Genomic DNA, 24,954 nt, shown 5'->3' with positions numbered 1-24,954 from the left:
TCCAATGCCTTTTATTTATTTATTTATTTTTGGCTTAGTCCTGCAGACTTCTGACCCTTATGTCCCATAGATTTTTCACTTTTCTTGGCTCTAGCAGTCTGTTCATTGTTTTCAGCCTTTGAATGCCATCACACGCCTGGTTTGAGCTCTCATTTTGCCATCTCAATGCTGATGGTTCAGAACAACTTTTCCCTTCTCTGTGACTAAATATACCTAACTGCACTTAAAAATTTGTGAATGTTCATTATCCTTACAATCCTCTTATTCTAGGAGCCAAATGGTATTTAACTTGGTTCTTCCCAAGATTTTGTTCAAATAAAACATCGGTCAGATATTAAAGTTATTTTGAAGTCCCAGGAAGTTAATGTTAAAATATTCATTACTGAATTATCGTTATTTTTTGTAAAAAAGATGTATTGACCAGTGGTCAAGGATACAATCTTTTCACAGATATAATATCCAGTCTTTGAAGTAATGTGTGTTTGGAGTTTAAAGCATGGATATAGGTCCTTAGAAATAGAGTATGATTCATCACAACATATCAAAATGATAGGGATTTCTCCTATCTTATATTACTGTATATTATATGCTAGTTTAGGAGAACCCCAGTAATTCATTGTATGACAGTATCATTCTTCCATCTAACCTATGGTTAATTACTATCAGGGCAAAGAAAACAAGATTCAGAGATTTTTGTTCATGGAAAGAGAATTCAGGAATTTAATTTAGGAATTCAAACACATGGTCAGAATGTCATGGAGAAGAGAAACATTAAATCAGCTGTAAACACAAAGCACCTCTAAAATCAGTAGAATTCAAGCTTATTTTTGCCAATTATCTCTAGATAATTTCTTACAATTTAATATTGCTTTTTTTTCCTGTCTGAACTAAACCTGAATTACTTGAATTTATTTAGACCTTTATACTCTATCAGGGTAAGTTTTCAAAAAGATTTTATTATGTATAGTATAACTTTACTATACAGAATCAATCAATCATAGTAAGCAAAATGATTAATCAAAATTGATCACTCACTATAATGTTTTTAAAAAGATAATAGCTATAAAAGAATTATCTGAGAAAGGAAGCTAATCAATGATTAGTTTACTCCTAAAGAAAAAATTATTGCTCAAATTGAAAGTAGTTTGAAAATTTTAAAAATATATGACACAAAAAATATTTCAATTTATTGGAAAAAGAATGGCATGTTAACATACGGTACTGGCACGACTAGCTTTCCATCTAGGAGAAAAGAAAGTTGGACTCTTTCCCACTGCATTAGAAATAAATTCCAGATGGATAAGACTTCAATGTAAAAAAGAGCAATAAAAACTTAAAATTCAGGATAGAACACTAGCTGTATGCAGGATTCAACCTAGAGTTGTGAGGTATCTTTTTAACCAATATGGAAACCTCAGATACTATATAAAGAAATAAAGACTTAAATGACTTTCTTAACAACAACACAACAAAAGTACAAACAACAGGAACACCTGGGTGGTGCAGTCAGGTAAGCCTCTGACTCAGTTTCAGCTCAGAGCATGATCTCAGAGTCTGGAGATTGAGCCCTCCACTAGGCTCAGTGCTCAGAGTAAAGTAGGCTTGAGTTTCTCTCTCCCTCTCCCTCTGCCCTTCCTTCCTGCATGCACATGCACTCCCTCTCTCTCTAAAATAAACAAATAAAACCTTTTAAAAAGTACAAACAACAATAAAACAATTTTTCATGTTATTTTGTCACACAAAAGTAAAAAAACAAGTAATTCATTTGAAAAAATGTTTTCAAATACCAATGTAGGTTTTTAAAAAATTTTATTTAAATTCAATTTAGGTCACATATACTGTGTTATTAGTATACATTGGTAGGTTTATATACTACCACAAAGTGGGATTTATCTCAAGTATGCAAGACTGGTTCAACATTCAAAAATCCATTAATTAAAAAAAAAATCCATTAATTTAATCCAGAGCACCAACAGACTGAAAAGATGATCTTATTAGTAGATGCAGAAAAACTATTTAACAAGATCCAACACCCATTCATGATTTAAAAAAAAAAAAATCTCAGTAAACTAGGAATAGAGGGCATGTACTCAACTTAATTTAAAAAAAAAATCTATAAAAGCCTACAGCTAACACCATACTTAGTGGTGAGAAATTAGAGGCTTCCCACTAAGATCAGAAATGAGGCAAAATAGCTTCTCTCACCATTCCTTTTCAATATTGAACTAGAAGTTCTAGTTAATGCAATAAGACAAGAAAAGGAAATAAAAGGTATACAGATTGGAAAGGAAGAAACAAAACTGTCTTTGTTCATAGATGACATCATCTATGTAGACAATCCCAATATTTGGGGAAAAAAAAAAAGAAAAATCTGGAACTAATAACCAATTACAGCAAGGTTGCAGTATACAAAGTCCATATACAAAAATCAATTGCTTTCCAATATACAGCAATGAAATTTGAAGTTAAAACACAATGCTATATACATTGACAGCCCCAAAATGAAATATTTAGATATACATATAACAAAATATGTATACGATCTATATAAGGAAAACAAACAAAAAAAATCTGATGAAGTAAATCAAAAAAGAACTAAATAAGTGGAGAAATAGTCTATGTTCATGGATAGGAAGACTCAATATTGTCAAGATGTCAGTTCTTCCCAACTTGATCTATAAATTAATATGATCCCAATCAAAATTCTGGCAAGTTATTTTATGGATATTGACAACTGATTCTAAATAATTCAGAACTAGAAATATTGTTATCCTGGTCTAGTGTCTGATTCAGCCTTGTCACTTGTCCCAGTTAGTCACTGAACTCAAGCCCTGGACTCTATTTCACAATGGTTTTGAATTACAATCTGGGTGCACCATGCTACTCCTGGCCTAATTTTAGCTCTGAGCACCTTTTATGTCTGTCTTACATACAGATCCTAGCTTTGTTTTGAATCCTCATCACACCTATATCAGAATGGGCTCTTTCCTGGTCTAAGTATATCTGCTTTTCCTTAAAATGCCTAGAAGTTAACAAGAATGAGTACAAAAACTTGTCAAGCACCGCTCCTTCTTTATTATCCTGAGTCAGGAGATGATTTTTGGTTATACACAAAAAGATACCAACTATGGTAGGTCTGAAACAACAGAGCAAATTAAAGATGCAAAACATTAATACATTTCATTCATTTTTTTTCTTATTTAAGTTTTACATGAAAAGACATTAAGTGAATTTAACTATGCTCTCAATAATGTTGCTATAGGATAAAACCTTCCTCCATTTTTAGCTTAGATATCTAGCTTAAAATATCACTTATCTTCTCTTCTGGCAGTGGTTTTATTTCCCTTACCCATTCTGTAATACCAATTAGACTAATCCTCAAATATGGATCAATCTAACCATACACCTGCTTTATTTATAATGTTACAGTTACTGAAGGCTATTGGTAAAAAGTCATATTAATTAAAAAATGCTACGTACTAGGATGCCATCTGGTGATTTTTACACAGGTGAAAATGAACAACTAAAAAGAAATGCTGATCTTATGAAAGAAAAGTTAAAATCTTATGAACAGGTGAGTTTATGTATTTTTATAATCAATGAAATTCCTGTAGAGCATTTGTCTTCTCAAATTAGAAAACAAGGGGAGTTGTTCTCATTTAGGAAGACAGCCAAAATTTGGAGAGGAAATAGATATGTATATATGTGTGCCAGGATTTCTTTTTATGATAGGCACACAGTGAGAGAGAGAGAGAGAGAGAGAGAGGCAGAGACACAGGCAGAGGGAGAAGCAGGCTCCATGCACCGGGAGCCCAACGTGGGACTCGATCCCGGATCTCCAGGATCGCGCTCCGAATCTCCAGGCGCCAAACCGCTGCACCACCCAGGGATCCCTGTGCGAGGATTTTTTAAGAAATAAGAGTTTGAAGGATTCTGGTCTCTTTGCGGACTATAATACACTAATATATCACTTACATTACTTTTTCTTTTCACAAAAAAGAAATGCAACTCTTTTGTTACATGTTTTTAAATTACATTAATAGAATTTTTACTGTAGCGTATACCCTATTTTTTTCAAAGATTTTATTTTTAGTAATCTCTACACCCAGTGTGGGGCTCAAATCCACAACACCCAGATCAAGAATCAGCATGCTCCACTGACTGAGCCAGCCAGGCACCCCTAGAGTATATTCTATTAACACTTTTAAACTTTTTATTATAGAATAAATAAATCTTTAATCTTTCTAATTTGAGTAATCCATTGCAATTTATCACATCATCCAAATGAAGGGAGATTTTTATGTGTATCACCAATTATTTTATCTCCCAAAGGCTAGCATACTCTCTGTTACTTTTTCTTTTCTTCTGTAGAAATGGCATATGGCAGCAATTATAAAACAGATAACACAATGCCTAGAACATAAAAAGTACTGAGTAAATATCAGTTCCCCCTGCCCTTTGTGAGGCATATTATGATCATTTTTTTCATCTCCCAAGAGCCAATATGTCAAACTCTGACAGACCTAAGATTTCTAAAACTCAAATTGGATCTGTATCAGCCTGAGAACTCCAGCTTGAAGGATCATTTCCAAATTCAACATGCTCCCTCACTTGAGATAATTTAAATATCTATGGAATATATCCCACCCTTTATTTTTCCTTTCCTTTATGCCTTTCTTTTTCTTTCCCATTCTTTTCATACTTGCCTTTAAAGCTCAACTATATATAGTTGAGGGTATATATATTCTGGGGCAGAAAGAGAAATGGGAGAAATTTTTGCCTTTCTCTTCTAAAATATTAAGCCATAGAATGTTGCTTTGCCTAGGGTACTATAGTTTTCAAAGTGGTGGAGATTAAAGAGAAAACACTATAATCCAAGATTCAGAAATTCTTAATTAGCAGCTGTTCAAAGCAAGCTAAAAATAACCTCAATCCAATGAGAAGTCTCTGATACAAAATGTCCAGGCACATCTAAAACATATGGAGAACTGTTCTCTAGGAAAAAACTCAAGAGGTACTGAATGGCCTTATTTTTAAGTCTGGAAGAGGTTTTGTAACTTGTATATAGAAGATCCTTAAGTATAAAAACAAAAACACAACCAGAGGGCTACCCATTGAAATTTATAGTTCCCAGAAGGAAAATGAAAAGAAAGCAACCAAGGATAATTTGTTGCAACTTGGTCCCCTTAGAAAGAATCAGATTCCTCAGAACTAACACAAGCTAAAGTTGGGGGGAAGAACCTAGTCAGGTATAGCGGGCCTGAGCCCATACATTAAAATAACCTTTATGCCTGGAGGCTAGAGTGAAAATCCTGTCTTTCCAAATTAATGGAAGCTTTCCATTTCAGTGGTGGCATCTTCAGGCAGCAAAATCAATGAGGAATGAAAACAGATTTATCTCTTGGGTTTCGCAGAGCAGCAAATGCTTAGTGCATCTAGTTGAGTTGGGAGTAATTTATAAAAGCCACTCTGTAGCTGCCCACCTAGAAATCTAGATACATGCATGTGAAAAATGGCAATTTATGAGATTCACCCCTATATTCATCTACCAAGCTTAAATCAAAGCCAATGATTTGATAGGTTTGCCTATTCCTACAAGTTGCCAGGCAGGATGAGTAGCACAAGTAGGTATCCGCAGTATAACCCCTTGAACTTACATCATCTCGGCAAATATACCTCTATTTTTAGTTATAGATATCTAACCTGCTCAATACCCCCTGAATACCTGTTGAAAGCTGGGAACAGGGATGCCTGGGTGGCTTAGTGGTTGAGAATCTCCCTTCAGCTCAAGGCGTCATCCCGTGGACTTGGGATTCAGGCCCACATCGGGCTCCCTGCTTCTCCCTTTGTCTATATCTCTGCCTCTCTCTCTGTGTGTGTCTCTCATGAATAAATAAATTAAATATTTAATAAGGAAAGAAAGAGAAGATAGGAAGGAAGGAAAGAAAGCCATGAACACTTTCTGAGAAAAAGTACTCAGTGGTACACATGCATACATACCTGTGTCTAAGTTTCATACGATTTCAGAAAATTAATGGATCTTTAAAAACTCATTTACTGGGTCTAGGCTAGGAGATTTTACTTAAATAATTCTTATTGGCATCTTATTCATTCAACAAATATTATCCAGAGATATACACTAGGAGTTGGAGATACAATGGGGAGTAAAAACAAAGTCCCTGCTTTTATGATGTTTACTTTAGAAGGTTTTCTTGAACCTCTTGCCTTCATTAATGTACCTTTATTAGTATCCTACTTTACTTATATTCTTTCTTCTTTCCTTTTTCCTACCTACATCTTAGGCTGTGAGTGGTTTCTTTATGTAGAAACATCCCTCTGGAAAAATTGTAAATTTTATCTTTGGGGGCTTTCACTTCCCAGCACATCTCTGAATGCCTCTCTCCCCATTAGTGCAATAATCACTTCTGTGCTTCAGCAATCTAAGAAACCAATCTCAGGCACCTGTTGAGAACTTCTCAACTCCCAAATTCATCCTTCTCTAGCCTCCTCCTCATAAAGCTAACCCTTACCATGGATAGTGTTTAACCTCCTTCTGGCAATTAGGAATGTATATATAATTTTCAGAAACAAAACTTAAGACCACATTCACAGGATTCATCCTATGTTAGGTTAGGGTTGCCAGTTACCAAACAGAACCTTCTATTGGCTCTAAAGTATAGCATTGGCTTTAGTGGACATATTTTAATGCTATTGTGGCATTTATTCATACAATTAACAAAATATTTTGAGCATCTATGATAAATAGTGATGACGAGTATTCAGGAAGCAAAGATAAGACATTGTCTCTAGATGGTTTCTATCTCCTTGGACCAGAAATTGATCCTTCTTAAAGCTGATTATTCAAGCAATTGACAATATCTTTCCCCTCTAAATATGATTACATATTAAAAATTAACATAAACTTTGAGAATTTCACCTTTCTAATTAATGGAAAGTTGTGTACACATTTAATTGAGGAATGAATATATATTTTAATCTTTAGGAATATCAGAATAATATTGCCAAACTTTTGAGTGAAATGAAAATCAAAGAGGAGGGACATAAGATAGAAATAAGGAAACTTCATCAGGACATGCAGGAGAAAAGTAAGTTTTTTGTTTTTAGCTGACTGAATATTAAGACATAATTAAATAATTTAAATGCATGTATGGACTTCTTTCAGTAATTGCCAATATTCTTGAATGAACATTGCCTTGATACATTTTTTGAAAGATTTTATTTATTTATGTAAGAGAGAGCAAAAGAGCACATGCATGAGGAGCGGCAGAGGGAGAGGGAGAAGCAAGCTGCCCACTGAGCAGGGAGACTGATGTGGGGGCTCAATACCAGGACCCTGGAATCATGACCTGAAGCTGAAGGCAGGCACTTAACCGACTGAGCCACTCCAGCGTCCCTGCCTTGATACATTTTAATTTAATTTTGTACCTTTCTATATGTTTATTCAATATAAATTACAACATTTCTAAACTAGATTTATGGTTTTTGCACTTAACATTACTTAATATGAAGCAGTTAATGTCCTTACAAGATTATAGTGAAATGTATAATTAATAACTTTGATATTTATACACCCTGCATATGGAATATTATTTCAGTAATGAAATTTCCTTCTCTCACTAAAGCAGGTTTTATGAACTTATTTTGAATTAACTGGTCTCATGAAAATAATAAAAACTTTTCATAGTATGGCTCATACTTCTACATCTATAAACTTCTAGGAGAAAGCATAGGAGATAATCTTTGTGAACCTGAGTTAGCCACAACTTCCTAGAAAGAATTAAAAAATACAAACAATAAAGGAAAAAATTCTAAACTGAATTTTATCAAAGTGACTAACTTCTGTCTTTCTTTTTTTTTTTTTTTTTTTAACTTCTGTCTTTCAATATGGTTAGGTACTAGGCCCTGATCCTATAGACTCAATATGGCTCAAATTCATTGGGGAAAATGGAAAAAAGAGTCTCAGCAGAGAGAAAATAAAAGCCAAGACATATAGAGGGGGAGACATAGGACATTCTAGGGAATAATAGTCCATTTCCTACCTTTTCTTTGCTCCCACAGAAAGGTTAGCAAGAGAAGCCTAAAACCGTGGCTAGGGCTGGATTCTTTGATCCCTTAAATTGTAAGATAAAAAATGGGAAGTGATTAAAAGTTCTTGAGAAGGTGATGGCCATACTTTGAGGTGTGCTTTAGGAAGACTAATCTGGCAACAGCATGTAGGGTGTAGGGACTTGTGATTAAGAGCCTGGACACAGTCCAAGTGAGGAAAAACCAGGCTTGAAACTAAATAAGTAGTAGATTAGTCCTGGATGGAGAACCTTTGTTAGTGGAGCTAATCAATAATTGATTTTCTTTTCTTCCTATAGTCAGAAATTTCCTTGAGGCTCCCATCCTGGATGACATGGTGTCATTAATAGGAATAGGAAAGTTGAGAGAAGAGGAAATTTGATGAAGCATAGACATGTGGTGTGACTATGACAGAGGCCTAATCATGTAGAATAGAGTTTAGCAAGGGTTTCATGTAGCTCTAAAATCATCCAGTAATTTGGAGCCCTCTGTACCTAGGAATCCAGGCTTTGTGTCTCTCTCTAACCTCTCTAACCACTAAGTCTCCTATTTATTCTCTCTCATATATGTGTGTGCGTGTGTGTGTGTGTGTGTGTATATATATATATATGTATATATATATACACTACATATATATATATATATATATAACTGATGTTTAAGAATACAGGTCAGTTTATTTGTTCAAAAGCACTTCATGGGACACCTGGGTGGCTCAGTGGTTGGGCATCTGCCTTTGGCTCAGGGCATGATCACCTCGTGTGGGATGGAGTCCTGCATTGGGCTCCCTGCATAGAGCCTGCTTCTCCCTCTACCTATGTCTCTGCCTCACTCTCTCTCTCTCTCTGTCTCTCATGAATAAATAATTTTTTTTAGAAAAGCACTACATGGGGGTGCCTTGGTGGCTCAGTTAGTTAACCGTCTGCCTTTGGCTCAGGTCATGATCCCAGGGTCCTGGGATGGAGCTCTGCATTGGGATCCCTGCTCAACAAGAAACCTGCTTCTCCCTCCCCCCACCCCAACCCCTCTCCCCAGCTTGTACTCTCTCTCTAATAAATAAATAAAATATTTTTTTAAAAAAGCATTTCATGGGTAATCTTTATGTCTCAAGCATTTTGCATGGGCTTGTCAAAAATATATAAAAGCTACCCTGCATACAAATGGTTTCTAAAAGATATGTTTTTATTAATAAAATTTATCTTATAGATTATTTAAAATGCTAAGAAATACAAGCTTATAAGCTTTTTGAAATGTTAAGATGAGTTAATTTTATTTTTGTTCAGTTGAGTCAAATGAAGAAAAACATAAAGAACTGATAGAGAAAAAGGAGCTGGAAATTTCAGAGTTAAATGCAAAGTTAAGAACTCAAGAAAAGGAAAAACAAAGTGAAATAATCAAATTACAATTAGAGGTAAGTGCACAAGTCTGCTAAATTTGAAGATGCATCTCTTAGTCGAGACTGGACTTTGGGTTTTTTTCATCACAGTGAGATAAATTTCAGGAGTAGACCCAACTCACACACACACACACACACACACACACACACAGCCTCACTCTCCATCACAAGCAGTTCTCAAACATCAGATAATGGTAGCTACCCTGCCTTTCAGCACTTGGCCAGAAGGTAGGACTCTTCAGTTGTTCAAAGGGTCCTGTTTTCCACAGAGGGTACTGTTTCCTCTGAGACTGGAGATTTGTGATTTCCCCACACTTTGCAGCTGAGTCTATGTAAGCTTCATAGGACTACCATTCCAGCAGTGGAGATAATGTTTCTAGTCCTTAACATTTTTCTCTCCTCAGCAGAAACTGTGATACCACAGTAAATCAATTAGAAATTCCTTCAGCTTTTAAAAATTGGTAAGTGGCTCCCTAATAAACGTATAGAAAATACTTATACGGGCAGACAAACCAGTTTTTTTTAATGTTAAAGGGACTTCAAATAGTGCATATCAAAGGCTACAGTTCCAGTTCTAGGTTCCAAAGCCTTTTCAGGAGGTTGTTTAACCTATGTCAGAATCTCAAAGACATAGATGTTTTGACAATATATTTGTTCTTTAAAATTTTTTTCTTGCTTCTAATCATCTCCACTTCCATCATTCTTCCATTGCTCTTTCCCAGCCTGACTCCCACTTTACTTTATGTAGTCAGAATTCACCAGCTTCATTAAGATAACTTCCTATTCATGTTCATGAACGTTTGGTATCTCTTGGTGAGGTACAATGGTGAAATCTGTAGAATCTTTGAGCAAAAGGGGACTGATGTTGACTTGAGAAGCATTTTGCTGCTGCTACCATCTCTGGTCAAGTATGCCCACAACCCACAGAAAGGATGGGCTGAATAGCCCACTGAGATACAATAGGCTATGTTTCAAGATCTACCATCAACTTCCAATCCATTTACTGAAAATGTGCATTTTGTTTGATATCTGTACTCTGTCGCTGGAGCCCAAGTCTATTGTTATACTGATACATAGAACGCTCTTCATTGTTCATCTTCATTGTAGATATCCATTTCCCTCCGTAAACCAGAACACAATCCAATCTCACAGTTTGTGTTTAGACCACAGAGAGACTACACTGAACTCAGCCTGTAGGGAAGAATTATAATGGAAGATTTTGAAGAAAAAAAATATATATATACATATATATGCGTGTGTGTGTGTGTGTGTGTGTGTGTGTATGACCTGTAAGAATGACCTGTGAGAATTTTTAAACCTGATTCAGTTTAATGTCAAACCAGTAAGAGTTCAAACTAAATCAACAAAATGGTATACAAATTCTACTACTTAGCCTCAAGGGTTTTACAGAAGGGTATAGGAGTTCTTATCCCATGACTGTTGACTACACTATGTTTTCTTTTTATAAAAGGACATTCATGGTAACATGAAAATATTTTTATCCATCTTTAAGTTAACTAGATTCCCAATCCTGCTTATCTAGATTCTCTACCTAATGTCTTAACAAAAAGATTATGCTGACTCTATCCCAGAATCTCTAACGTACTGCCCAGGCATTTGGTACTTTTTAAAAACTCTCCAGGTAATTTTAACATGCAGCAAAATTACTCTTGATGGAGTGTTCTTTGCTCTTTCTTAAAAACTGTTTCTTAAAGAAAGACTTCTGTATCTTATGTTATACAGAGAATATACTTAAATTATAGGTGTGTTAAAAAAATATAATGGATTATGCTAAGAGCTATAGAAATAATTGTTTCTAGTTGTCTAGCTAGAATGTTCTCAATTAACTTTCTTTTTAAACTTGATTCAGTTTGATGCCAAACTAGCAAGAGTTCAAACTAAATCAAAACCATATCCAGATTCTACTATTTTGCCACAGAGTATCTACAGAAGGGTATGTGAGATTTTCTTCCTTAGCTATTGCTTAAGAAAATAATCTTTTTAATGTGTTTCTATAAAAGCTATCTAGTATTTACTATTAATGTACTTAACAGTTTTTCTTAAAATATATCACACAATCAGAAAGGTACTGAGTTTTGAATAATCTTTAAAGGTCACTTTCAATTTGAGGTGCCTGGGTGGCTCAGTTAAGCATCGAACTCTTGATTTCAGCTCAGGTCATGATCTCAGTATCATGAGATTGAACCCTCCATCCAGCTATGCACTCCGCATGGAATCTGCTTGAGAGATTCTCTCTCTCTCTCTCCTCTCCCTTTCCCTCTCCTTCCCTCTCCCCCTCCCAACTGCATGCAGGTAGAAGCATTCTCCCTCCCTCCCTCTCTCTCTCTCTACCTTTCTCTGTGTGTGTGTGTGTGTGTGTGTGTGTAAAATAAATAAATAAAATCTTTAAAATTCACTTTCAATTTAAAATAATAAATCTTAGCAGTAAATGAAAACGTTAGAGAAGTTCTTTGACTCTGGACCATCTAAGGAATTCTATGATATAGTCTGAACTCAAGTTGACCTACTATTCTGAAGTTATTTAGGCACTCAGATAATAGATTTTTGTTCAGATCCTCCTTTATGGTTTATAACTTTCAGCTATATAGAGAGGAGGGAATAAATCAGAAGAAATGGTGCTAATATATATTTTGATATCCTTATTCCAGTTTTACTCCATAAGCCTCCTAAAAATAAATTATAAACCTTTCAAAATAAGCTTTTATTTATTTTTTAAAGATTTTATTTATTTATTCAGGAGAATACACAGAGAGGAGAGAGAGAGAGGCAGAGACACAGGCAGAGGGAGAGCAGGGTCCATGCACAGAGCCTGACGTGCTACCCGACCCCAGGTCTCCAGGATCACACCCCGAGCCGAGCCGAAGGCGGCGCTAAACCACTGAGCCACCCGGGCTGCCCCTAAGCTGTCTTTTAAAATATCTACTTAAACCAGAAATGCAGTTTTTGTTGTTATTTTATTGTGTCTTGTATTCAATCTTACTATTTCTGAATAGCAATAACAAATTTATTTGTTTTATTTAGAAGCTTCAACATCTTCAAGAAGAAAAAAACAAAGAGATTGCAGTTCTCCGTAATACCATTCACGATTTAGAGCAACGCCTCTCTCTTGACAAAGATTCTCAACTTAAACCTATTGGCACAGGTTCTTACCTTAAGCGTAGACGGTTTTGATTAGGGCAGTAAATTCATTAGTTGCTACTCAATTTCTCTAAAAGCAGTTGAAAATTTACCTCTATCATTAACATATTGCCTAAATAATAATGAGAACAGAGAGCTTTAAACTTTTTAAATTGAGTTTATTTAAACAAATCCACATTTGGTCAATTATGCACTACATTCTTGCTTAATAGTATTAACCATATAGGAGTTCAGGTTTATAGGACTTAGTTTACCTATTGAACCATCATTGACTATGGAAATACTTTCTAAGCAATCAAGATATAGACAACATTCTTTTATCTTTTCCATTACAACTTTCAAGATAGACTATCTCAAATTTTAAAGAGGGTGATACAATGCTAGATAAAGAAACAAGATATAAAGGCTTCATGTATATGTGATAGTAAAAACCAAGATATGACTCTTAGATATACAAAGTGTAAATGGATATTTAAAATATTTGTGTCAGTATTTCTGGAACCTAAAAGATAGAATTCACTGAGTTCTTTAAAGGTTTAATCAGTTAAAAATGTAAGATTAAAAAGACTAAATGTTTTTTTGAGAAATAAGTAAAGAAAAAAATGGAAAACATGTCTTTGTTGTTCTTCCTCCATTCTAAATTGCTAACTATCCAACAGAAACCCCTAGGTCATAGTTTATGTCTCTGTTTTCATTAATGCAAGTAGAATGCTGGAAAAAGAAAAAGAAAGACATATTAACCAAATGCTGCAATCACCTTTTATAATAAAATAATGAAAATATGGTTTGGGTCAAAATTTCTCTGACTTAAACTTTAAAATTTGGAGGCCAATATAATAGATTTCTTTGTACAAATCCGATTCTTATTTTTGGATCATTATTATTGTGGTAGCTTGTAAAAAGCTGGAAATGAAATTGTCTAGACTGACTTGGGGAATATATCCTATTTAAAGTATTTAGTATGTAAGTCATTTTCACATTTTGGTCTTATATTTTCAGCTTCAATTGGTGCTGGCTTCTGTGGGCCTGAGCTGCTGCTGACTTGCTTGTCATGCAGCTGGAGGCCAACGTCACTGTCAAGACTCAATGACGTTCTCCTCTGCCCAAAGTCCCTGTCAGCTGCATAAAGAGGGGAGGGTTTCTTTACATTGTCAGGTGATTGCAGACCCTGTCTTTTCAAATATCAGATGTCGTCAGTGTCAGCATCAGCTGCTAGGGGCCAACCCTGAATCTCTAGGCAATTTGCAGAGTAACTGGTTTCTACATCCCTTTCGTCAGAGCTGATTTTGTGGAACAGAAAGTTGTAAACTTTCACTTCCTGCTGGCATATCTCAGTTGTCTGGGTGGCCCTGTCTCTGGTGGTCCTTGTGCTTATGGTGGCGATGAAGGCCTTGAGGTGCAGGATGCTCAGAAACATCTGGTTCTTCTGGTTGCTGATTCTCTGAAAGCTCATCATTCCCATGAGGCATCAGCCGATGCCAATGCTTGTGATGATGATGATGATGATGGTGAAGGTGGTGGTCATGGGGATGTGGTTGGGGAGCCTCAGTTGTGCTTTCCACGGTGCCTGAAGATACCATTTTACAGACCTCTTCATCTTCCAGGACCTAGAACAAATTTATAATTACTTATCAACAAGTGTATAGATTTAGCAGAAGTGCACAAAAAATTATCTGTAGAGCTAACATATGTAAAATTCAAACCAGCTACTTAGGATTGAACTTGCTTTGTTTTTCTAACCTCTTATTAATGAGATAAAAACTTGATATCAGTTTCAACACCTAGCCTTTTTAAAAAATTTGGTTCCCATTATACCTAATTATAAAGTGCTTCTTGTGCAAAGTTTGCATTTAACCAAAGAATCCTCAAGCATCTCACAAAAGAATTAACATTAATGTTTTGCAAGTAGATAAAATAGAGCATAAGACAATTAAAATTCAGCAGTTCACCTAAGTTTCCATACTGGTTAAATCAACAGCTGAATTCAAATTTTCCTCACCAAGAGAATTTCCCAAATTTTTAAGAATTCTGAAGAATTTAAGAGATACGTAAGGCTTAAAACGAAAGCAAACCACTGAACTTACATCTGCAAAAGTAAAACTAAAACTGGCTAAATAACTTACATTAAACAAATACCAAATCTTAAAAGCAGTAGAACTACATGGAACCTTTTACACCTGTGTCAATCTACTCTTCTGTTCAAATTTAATGTTATATCCTGAAGCAAACCAATTCTCTCTGAGAGCTCAAAAATGCCAATAAACTCTCCTCAAAATGGGTTGTTTTTCATGCCTCAGCTTATGTCAGGAAATGTTTTGAACTTCACTAATTTTGCTACTGTGTCTCTACTGTAGAGCTGTCAGCTGCAAGTAGCAAATTACTGCCCATCTTCCACTGAGCAAAAGATTCCATTCTGCATCAATCTGTTAATTTGCTGCAAGTCTTTTTTTTTTATTATTGTTTCGTGTGCCCATACATCATAGGCTCAAAGCTTACAGATACAGCAATATCATATGAAACTTCTACCTAGAGTGATTTGTAAGTAAAGTTAGAGAGTATTTGGTCTCTCAAACTGATTTTCTAAGTGGTATGATTCAGTGTTTTGAAAAGTTAAAAATTCTACTGGATTTTGCGTACAATTATTAAATGCTATATTTTTTGGTTATTTCTGAATTACTTTTGAAAACTTAATGCAATTTTTAAAGTTTTTATTCAATTTCCAGTTAAGACAACAGTGTATGTTGGCAAATCAAACTTCAAAAAATATATACAAAAAAAAAAAAAGACAACAGTGTAATATTAGGTTCAGGCATACCATACAGTGATTTAACACTTCCATACAACACCTGGTGCTCATCACAACAAATGAATTCCTTAATCCCCATCACCTTTTTAACCCAATCCATCTGGTAACCATCAGTCTGTTCTCTGTAGTTAAGAGTCTGTTTCTGGTTCTTGGTTTGCCTCTCTCTCTTTTCTCCCTTTGCTCATTTGTTCGTTTCTTTTTTCTTTTTTTTTGCTTTATTTTTTATTTTATCTTATTTCTTTTTATTTTTTCCAAGTTTTTACTTAGATTCCAGCTAGTTAACATACAGTGCAATATTAGTTTCAGGTGTAGAATTTAGTGATTCATCAGTTACATATAACACCCAGTGCTCATCATAAGTACCCTCCTTAATCCCCATCCCTCCATCCAGCAACTCTCGGTTTGATCTCCACAATTAAGAGTCTGTTTCTTGATTTGCCTCTCTTTTTGTTCTCCCCATGTTCATTTGTATTTCCCTGATGATCAGTGATGTTGAGCATTTCTTCATGTGTCTGTTGGCCATCTGTAATATGGCCATTTCTGGGCTGAAGGCAGCGCTAAACCAGAACCATTTCTTCTTTGAAAAAATGTCCATGTGTACTGCCCATTTTTTAATTGGATTATTCATATTTTTTGGTGTTGAGTTTTAGAAGTTCTTTATATATTTTGGATACTAACCCTTTATTAGATATGTCATTTGCAAGTACCTTCTCCCATTCCATAGGTTGCCCTTTAGTTTTGTTTCCTTCACTTTTGAAAATTTAATAATACACAAAATTTGATAAACTTAGTAACAAGCTGATAAATGTTTAAAATGCACTACATAATGCTCTAAATGTTCAGATTGATAGTAGTCTAATTTCAAAAATCAATTACTATATTTTGTTGATCCTACAATGTATTTTTTTTCACATTTTGTTTTTAAAATCAGAATGCATCCTACTGTTGATGGTGACATTGCATCCTACCTTTACTGATAACATTTTTTAATAGTACATAAATTAAGGTGTCATATGATTGATGGCATCTAGGACACAATGAAATAGGAATACTCTTAATTTTTTTTTTGGTATATAAGATATATATGGTATATTATTCCTATTCACAAGTGGTTTGTAAATTTTAAGCATGTTATGGGAAGTGTTTCTGCATTTGTTTCAATATAACTGAGTATAATTATACTATTAGGCACTTGCAAAAATGCCAAATACTAAAATAAACCCAAAATATGAGGAATCAATATAGCTAGCATTTATAAGCACTTAATAGAAGTTAAACATTGAGTTAACTCTTTATTTGCACCTCAGACTTCCCATCTTTAAAAGCGGTAGAATAATTTAAAAAATAATAAATAAATAAATAAATAAATAAATAAATAAATAAAATAATTTTTTAAAAAGCAGTAGAATAAGTTTCACAGGATTATAATTAAGATTAAAATGTGGAAAATTATATAACTATAGTAATTAATCTGTTGTGCTTCATATGATAGTTTTACATCCTTGATAAATTAAGTAGCTATCTGGGCCCCAATTCCATTTTGGGTAATGCCATGAATAAGCTTTGCTATCACTATGCTCTTGTGTGAACATATTCAGGCTATTACAATAATGTTATTTTATGTTGGCTGAATTCTTTGACCACTTTGAACACATGCAACATCATTTGGTGGTATTTGAAATATGCAATCTACAAAATCTACACTGATTTTGTTTTCAAACTCCTCCTAGATAAAAGCAGCAATACAGATCTTGTAAAGATGTCTTACAGTATGTTACATAATAGAAAGAGGGGGTAATTATAAAAATTACTGTTGTCGTTTATTTTTCGCATACCAACAGAAACATTGATTAGCTAACTAGTCATGAAACACTAACTTATTTAGATATCTCTTAAAAGATTTTCTCTTTTCTCCCAGTGAAAATAATTGAGAAAAATAAAATACCGTGAGAGAGCAGTTTCCACATTTCTCTTCACAGTAAGCCCTCTTAATGGCTTCTTCTACATATGGAAAGGTTAGGAAGGAGTAAGGCAAACCAAGATGATATACAAGACGGCCACATCTAAAAAGAAAAAAAGAAATACAATATCATTACAACATTTTCTGTATCATGATTGTACTCAAGCAGTTTGGGTTAGATATTGTTGGTTTAATGGTCTCTTTTTTTTTTTTTTTTTTTGGTTTAATGGTCGTTTTAACTAAGACCCATTCACAACTTCAGTAAATTTCCTTGAATGGGGTCTCAAATGAGCTCCCTGACACTGAATACCAGATTAGGTCACAGCACAACGACAGTAAGTCTAACCCTAGCATTTCAAAATGTTATAGATATGCCACTATTAATATCAAAACTACATAGTTTAGCTATTGTGACTTGGTCAAATATAATTTGGTAATAGACATAAAATCTACCAATGCCCAAACCACCAACCTATCATAAATTGGGCTCTGCAAATCACATGAGGTTTTCATAACTGCTATGGCAGCACAAATTCCACACAAGAAAAAAATCACAGTACAACAAAAAAGATCCTCATGTCTTGGTCCCACTTATTTAAAAAATATATCTGATGCAACAAAAAAATTCAGTATAATGAAAGAAATGAAACTATAATACTTGGTATTCTCAGAAATAGTGGAGTTGAAATGTCCTTCTTGCCTACATTTTACCCAGCATATATAATATTATGTGAATATCAAGGAGCTACACTTTGCAACTATCTAAATTAGAAGTTTGCAATCCTAAAAGAATATATAATATTAAAAATATTTAGAATAAGATGAATTAGGGCTTAGGCCTAAACAGACTCTGGCTTCACCATTTCTGAAAAGTCAGAAAAAAACAGCACCAACTAATCAAATAACGTAAGCACTGAGGTTCCTTCAAAATACAAATGTTTTATTCATTCATGGGATCAAAAGCAGATTTATGCAGATTTGACATAAATGATTAACACACTCTATAGTTCAGAAATTCAGGTATGTAGCTTTTATACTGTTAATCAGAGTAGAGATAAGCAAGTGATCTGCAAAGTATAGTTATTCATCTGCAAAATTCTCAAGTTAGATTTGTACATGATATACAAATTGATCCTTCTTTTTCAGGATGCCAATCTATGGGGGGAAAATGTATAGTTAATTTTCTCTATTTCCCTACAAGAATGGTGAATTCTTTGCACAAAAGAGTCATTTCAAAAACATTAAAACCAAACATTCTAATGTGCTCACTCTGAGTACCTGGTAATAAAACAAAAGAAGATTTCTTATTTCAAATCACTTGCTATTAAATGAAAAGCAGGTTATATTTTAATTTGGGGTGTGTGTGTGTGTGTGTGTGTACATACCTGTCATATATGAGGAAGTCATCCTTTTTCCCATTTAAGAGAGTCCAGACATCTGTTTGATTTTCTTCTTGTTGATAAACAGGAATGTGCTCTGAAACCTTATTTTTAAGATACATATATTTTAATTGAGAAGAGAGTCCTTGATGATTAACAACAACATAAGAGATGTTCAAAAATCCTTCTTTCTCCAGCTTTACCCGCAGGTCTTCCAATCTAAAATATTTGGGAAAAATACAAAAAAAGGAATAGTCTCATTTACTCTATTAGAGATTTCTCTCTCCTTGCTATTTTTCACATGAAACTCTTTCACTATTTTTTACTTATCTCTTCTTTGTATTGTCGTAAAAAATTAAAACTTCTGTTTTTTTCGATTTATTGAGCAATTGTGTTCAGTTAATACCAAACACCAAATGGTTGCACAAGAAATAGCTCATTTGGTCCTCAAATTAATAATACAAAATGTGTATTTTTTAATCCATCTGACAGAATATTCTACCCAATAAATACTGAATAACCCAACAAATAAAAAAACATTTGTTATACATATAATTTATGTACACATATATATGTTAAGTGACACAAGACATTTGGTGGCAATCTAGTGTTGATTCTACTCCAGCAAAGCACAGTATTTGCTTCCTGTATAAAAATAACTTACATATTTGCAGGATTATGTTTTAGAATATTTCCTTACACAAGTAATACATATTTAGTAGGACATTTATAAAATATAGGTCCACAAAATGAAGACAATTGTTCTATAATCCCAGGAAAACCACTATAAATTCTTTTGGTGTATATCCCCCTAGTACTTTCTTCTAATATGTTTTATGCAAACTTGTATAGTTTTTCTAATAAACACATCTTTTCCATTTCTATTTTTATTTCATGTATGTATGTATTTAATAGCTTTCCCCTTGAGAAATCCTAGACCACAGAAAGCCTCTCACCTGGATGCCTGCAGTATGCACAGGTATCAGCTGGCTTGAAGAAGAGCAACCACTGTCACTGAACCACTTGAGTTCAGCATTGGATTTTGATCCCTTATGCTCCAGGCTGGAGGTTGCTTACAAAAGGAGCTTTGTCCCTGGCTCTCTGCTCCTCCCCATGGGAGAAGACAGAGAGCCAGGGCAAGCCCCAGGCTTCTCCACATTGCTGGGGTTGTCCTGTAAAAGAGGAAATCTTTCTGTCATCTTCACAGGTGACCTCAAAGTCATCACCAGGAATTTCTATAAAGCCAGCCAGTCCAATTCACCTTCCTATCAGTACCTAGCCTGTGAATTCTATTCCGGCGCTGCTAGCCTCATTATGTTGGGTCTCTCTGCACCAAATCTTCCCAGATGGAGTACAAAATCAGCCAGAGGCAGAGGAGTTATCAAAGTACCTCCTAACTACCTGGCTTGGCAAGATATTTTAGTAAGTATGCAATGGAGATTTGCCTGAACAGGCAGCCAAGTACTTGTCTAGGAGAAGATAAAAGTTTAGAAAAATTTTGAGATAGCCCCTATAACCAAATAACATTCTACAAATGATTTTGTTTTTAAGATGCACCAAGTTCTGGATGCTGCTTTCTATCCTCCACCAATCTAAGAAAAGGAAAGGGTAAGTAGGGAGTTCTGCACAGAAATGGAAAAAGTCAGCATGGAAAGAGAACCCAGGAAGAAAAGAGGTGGCAAAAAGGACAATTTGCCAACCTGAAGGTGGCTTACATGGGGCTCTTCAGGTTCAAGCATTCTGTTTTTATAAGTCTCTTTGGTACAGCTCCCTTCTGTTCCTCTAATTCTTTAAAGTCTAGCTCTATGTAAACAATAAAGGATATGAAGCTTTTCAGGTATAAAAGCACCTGCCAAAATGTTACTACCACATCCCAGATAAATATGGACCAAAGAAGAAACCTAACCAAGGAAAACAGTTGGAAATAACTGCCCCTCTATCATTCCAAGCTCACTGCAATTTACACTCAGTCTACATACTGACTACCATGACTTTCAGGAAGTTTCTGTGACTAGGTGGCATGCTCTTGGGTAAAAAGATGCCCTCTCTGGGTAGAAAAGTTAAATATCTGACCAGAAATATTACCCCAAATAAGGCTAACTCTCTCAGTAGACAGGTACGCATAAAATAGGTGATTTGTAGAGAGGTCGCGATAATAAGGAAGACATTCAGCAGAGATGAGCCGAAAAGAAAAATCCACCCAGGAACAAGCTTATTCTGATATAAAAGTCTGTGGAGAGCAATCAGGACAACATTCTAGAACTAGGAAGCTGGCACACTTTCAGACTGGGATAAGCAAAAGAACTTTTGTAAGGGGTAGGGGAGGGAATGCGGAATAAGTTACCTAGAGTGAGCCCCAAATTAAGATGGGTGTAGAAAGGTTAGAATCAGATTGACTGGACCTCTCATGCACTGGTACATATAGATAGAAGTTTTAAAAACCTGACTAGGGGGATCCCTGGGTGGCTCAGTGGTTTAGCGCCTGCCTTTGGCCCAGGGTGTGATCCTGGAGTCCTGGGATCAAGTCCCGCATCAGGCTCCCTACATGGAGCCTGCTTCTCCCTCTGCTGTGTCTCTGCCTCTCTCTCTCTCTCTCTTCTCTCTCTCTCTCTCTCTCTGTGTGTGTGTGTCTCTCATGAATAAATAAATAAAATCTTTTAAAAAATAAAATAAATAAATAAACAAAAACCTGACTATCTTTCACATAATTTAACACGAACAAAATTCCTACCTATATAGGATATCTTGATAAGAGCCTAACAAAAGAGAAGAGAGAAAAAATTAAATGATTTATTAAGGACACCCAACTATTCTAATATTTTTAAGATCCTAATATTTAAAAATAAAGGCTATGTCTGGACTAAATCTAGGGAATTTCTTTAGCCTAGTATTTATATTGATGGTGCAAATTACCCTCGTCATAGCTAACCACTCATTGAGCATTTACAGAACTCTACACAAGTGGTATTAAGCACCTCTCTATATCATGTCAGTTAATCCTTACAACTATGTGACCATCATCCTCCTCTTCTGCAGCTCAGGAAACCATGGCTAAGAGAGAGTTAGGCATCTGGCTCAACTCCACCTAGCTAGTAAGTCACAAAAGAGACTGGATTCAAACCAGTTCTGCTAAATCCAAAACATGATCTCTCAGCTATTAGATAGATCACCTCTAACAACTACAGTAGCCAGGGTTTAGTTAGTTTATGCCCTAGGATGGCAAAGAGAACATCAAAATAATTCAAGCTGTTTTGTTTCTTACTAGAATGGAGAGATTTCCCCTACTTTCTAGAATATAATTTCAGTAATTCTGGAATCTTCAGAATAAATTCAGCACTTGGCATGCTCACTTTACCATATACATAACTTATACACCTTCAAGTGGCTAAATATAAATGAAAAGACTTTTTTCCCTCATTTCGTTTTTTGATTAAAAAAAGGCATAAAGTCATTGGCAGAGAGTAGTGGATTATGGAGTTCACACAAATTTTCTTCTTTTGTTATGATCAATAGGCTGTTCTACTTCATTTTCTTAACATCATTTTTTACATAATTAACATTTGATTATAATTATAGCTATCAGATAGCCATATAAAATAATGAGGATAAGTAAATGGGAATTATTGGAAGCTGTTGAAAGTAGTTGTAAATTTCACTAATCTCAACACTTTTCGATCACAAAACTAGATTTTTTTTTTTTTACCAAATACAGGCTTACATTTGTTTTAAATTCCCAATTAAAAGGCAAAATACGCAGAAACTTTTTCCTGAACTTCAGACTGACATCTGAGGGTCCTTCCTCATTCACCTGAAAGCCCCACTTACCTTGTACACTGCAAAACTTTGCGTTTAATTCCAGGCCACCTGATTTGACATGGGTTTTAACTCTTTTAAGGGCAAGCACTTCTGTACAATGGACAGAACCTGTTCTCTCCCACCTGCCACCCCAGCTCTCTTTATTTTTTCCTGAAACTCTCACAATATCCCTGGACATTTCTACAGCATGTAGAATGGCCATATTTCAGTCTCTACCCTTCAAATCCATGGGCTGATTTTTCCTTAGAGTTCTCACTCTGCTTTTCAGTGGGAGATATTTAAGCTTGAACATGCAATACTGCTTATATAACAACACGACTGTTTGCAGAGTAACAGCATTCCATTTCTCCAGCCTCCCCTGCTCCCATCTTCAAGTGGAAGGCAGGCAGCAATCAGAGGACTGCCTAGTGCCGGGGCCAGAATCTCACCCACCACACCCAATTCCAGACTCTTTTGTTCTCTTTCTTCTATATTATTTCTATTTTATTTACCCATCTCCCTTTTTAAAAAAATCTATCCTGTCTTTAAAAATGACGGAAACATTTCATCAGACTCAAAATCAAATTATTTAGCCAACTCTAAAGGAATCAAATATTGGCAAATGCAAAGTTCCTACTTACACAACCCCTTCTGACCAGGCTGCTTCCCTTCTCTTTTCTCAGCTCTGCAGCTCTTCCAAGCCCCAGCCAGAAGCCCTGGTATTTATAGTCCTGTTGTTTACCTCTCTCCAGCAATAGTCCAAAGTTCATTGCCCGCTCTGACTGTGACCTTGCAAGCAGAGCAAACTCTTGAACTGATTATTATAAACAACTTAAAAGAAAGGATGTGCTGCCAAGCATAAAATAGGGGGAAAGTTTTTTTGCAATTACTGATTTATTTCCTATCCTTTTTATCACCCCAGTATCTAGAATTTAATGGTACAGTCGGGGGCGGGAGGAAGGGCTAAGGGTAAAAGGGCCTCCAAGTCATGTTCTTTTTCAAACTATAATAGGGAAAAACATTTGCTGAGCCAGCAAGTTAAGCTGCTGCTTTTTTAAAAAGGAAAAAAAAAGTTTTTCCTTTTGCTCTGTTGTGGCCAGGTTATCCTAACCCAGACTGTGTGAGCTTTGTTAGAAAAGTCACCTGCTGTTCCAGAACTTTCCGATCTCCTGTGGTTACAGACCTGCTTGGATTGTTTTGCTGTGTTTAAAAGTTGGATCTGTGTGGGATCTCAAAGGACCTCTGCTCTTTTCTTTTTCATTTAAGAAAAGGAACAAGAAACGAGGCCTTGTAGTTGAGGGAAACCAAACCTCATATAATCATCACAGACATCTTACTCCTTGGAAGGCCTATGCATCTTGCTGAATTTTTTAAGAATAGAAAGAAATATTTACAAATAAAAGTACCATACAAATAAAAGCTTCTAGAGGAGTAGTTGGACATGGAAAAGGGTATAGAAATTTTAAATTTTTCACAAATTAAATTGAAAATTCTTACTCTTTCAGAAAGAGGTAAATTCTTTCTACTGACTGCTACATGTAAGCACACCATGGTGTATAAGGTAAGGAGAAATGCCAAGTGATGGTATCCCTGGAAAGCGATGGTTTTCAAGTAAGCCTTGCCTTTACTATTAATATATTTTGTCCAAACAAACCCCTATTGATGATTGTGTGCTGGGTACTGTTGTACCACGTGGCGGTAAAGACAAAGAGACTCACATGTTAGCCTTCCCACAAAGAAACATCAAATGAGAAGCCAAATTGTTTACTTGTGCTAAGTAGTAGCTACTAACCATTTTGGGTTCCAGATCCTTTTGAGAAATGCTTAATTTCTCCCCAGGGGAAAAAAATGCAAACATCCAAACTTGCTTTTTGAAAGACTCTTGTATGAAGCAGATAGTCCCCCACCCCACCCCCCCGTAGCTATTTTCCTTGACAAAGTACCTGAATAGTCATCTTGGGTCTGTCTGCAGCAGGAAATCTAGTATTTTGCCATCACCTCCTTTCTTTACAAGTGGTTTTAGCAGCTGCCTCCTGCCCCAAAAAGGTTTCCCTTCACATGTGTATCTAGCTACAAAGCAAAGTACCCAGGATTGTGTGTGTTCAATCCAATGTGTGTCTAAAACTCCAGGTGGCAAAAGGAGAAGATGAGGAGCTTATGATATCTGAGGGGGAGCCATTCTTAACAGCCTCCCCTGCGCTAGGCAACCTGGGACCAGTCAACATTTTTAAGAGAGCAGAATTTTCAAACAATCCTTGATTTGATGTTAATCAAATGACATTAAATCAGATTAAATCAAACAAACAGTTATTAGGTGCTTATGCTAGGCACAGTGCTAAGTTCCCTTGTTCTCAAGGATCTCAAAACCTAATAG

General features: G+C 35.4%; 2 protein-coding genes across 4 annotated transcripts in view; one reads left to right on the top strand and one right to left on the bottom strand.

Annotated features, from left to right (window-relative positions):
• CCDC152 (coiled-coil domain containing 152) overlaps positions 1-21,359 on the top strand; it is a 33,610-nt gene extending 12,251 nt beyond the window's left edge. Inside the window, exons 5-10 of one of the 3 annotated variants that reach the window (XR_013378580.1) lie at positions 3,510-3,574; positions 7,004-7,106; positions 9,369-9,496; positions 11,352-11,435; positions 19,993-20,207; positions 20,337-21,359. Coding sequence is in view for 2 of the 3 variants with exons in the window: in XM_077896089.1 (XP_077752215.1) it covers positions 3,510-3,574; positions 7,004-7,106; positions 9,369-9,496; positions 11,352-11,435; positions 12,524-12,673 (530 nt within the window). In the remaining variant the exon portion in view is untranslated. Of the gene's footprint in view, positions 1-3,509; positions 3,575-7,003; positions 7,107-9,368; positions 9,497-11,351; positions 11,436-12,523; positions 15,288-19,992; positions 20,225-20,336 lie in introns of those variants that run through there. The other 2 variants (XM_077896090.1, XM_077896089.1) reach the window with 2 other exon arrangements.
• SELENOP (selenoprotein P) lies at positions 12,778-23,380 on the bottom strand. Its single transcript, XM_077896088.1, has 5 exons — positions 23,222-23,380; positions 19,742-19,957; positions 18,792-19,004; positions 17,392-17,509; positions 12,778-14,247 (listed from the first exon to the last, which is right to left on the bottom strand). Exons 2-5 carry the CDS (start codon positions 19,942-19,944, stop codon positions 13,597-13,599), a joined length of 1,185 nt encoding a protein of 394 aa, XP_077752214.1. The 5' UTR covers positions 19,945-19,957; positions 23,222-23,380; the 3' UTR covers positions 12,778-13,596.
• Positions 23,381-24,954: the final 1,574 nt, after the last annotated feature.

Source organism: Canis aureus, chromosome 4 (assembly GCF_053574225.1).
Source record: "Canis aureus isolate CA01 chromosome 4, VMU_Caureus_v.1.0, whole genome shotgun sequence".
NCBI lineage: Eukaryota > Metazoa > Chordata > Mammalia > Carnivora > Canidae > Canis > Canis aureus.
Note: the sequence above shows the minus strand (reverse complement) of the source record. Positions and strands in the feature narration are given on the sequence as shown.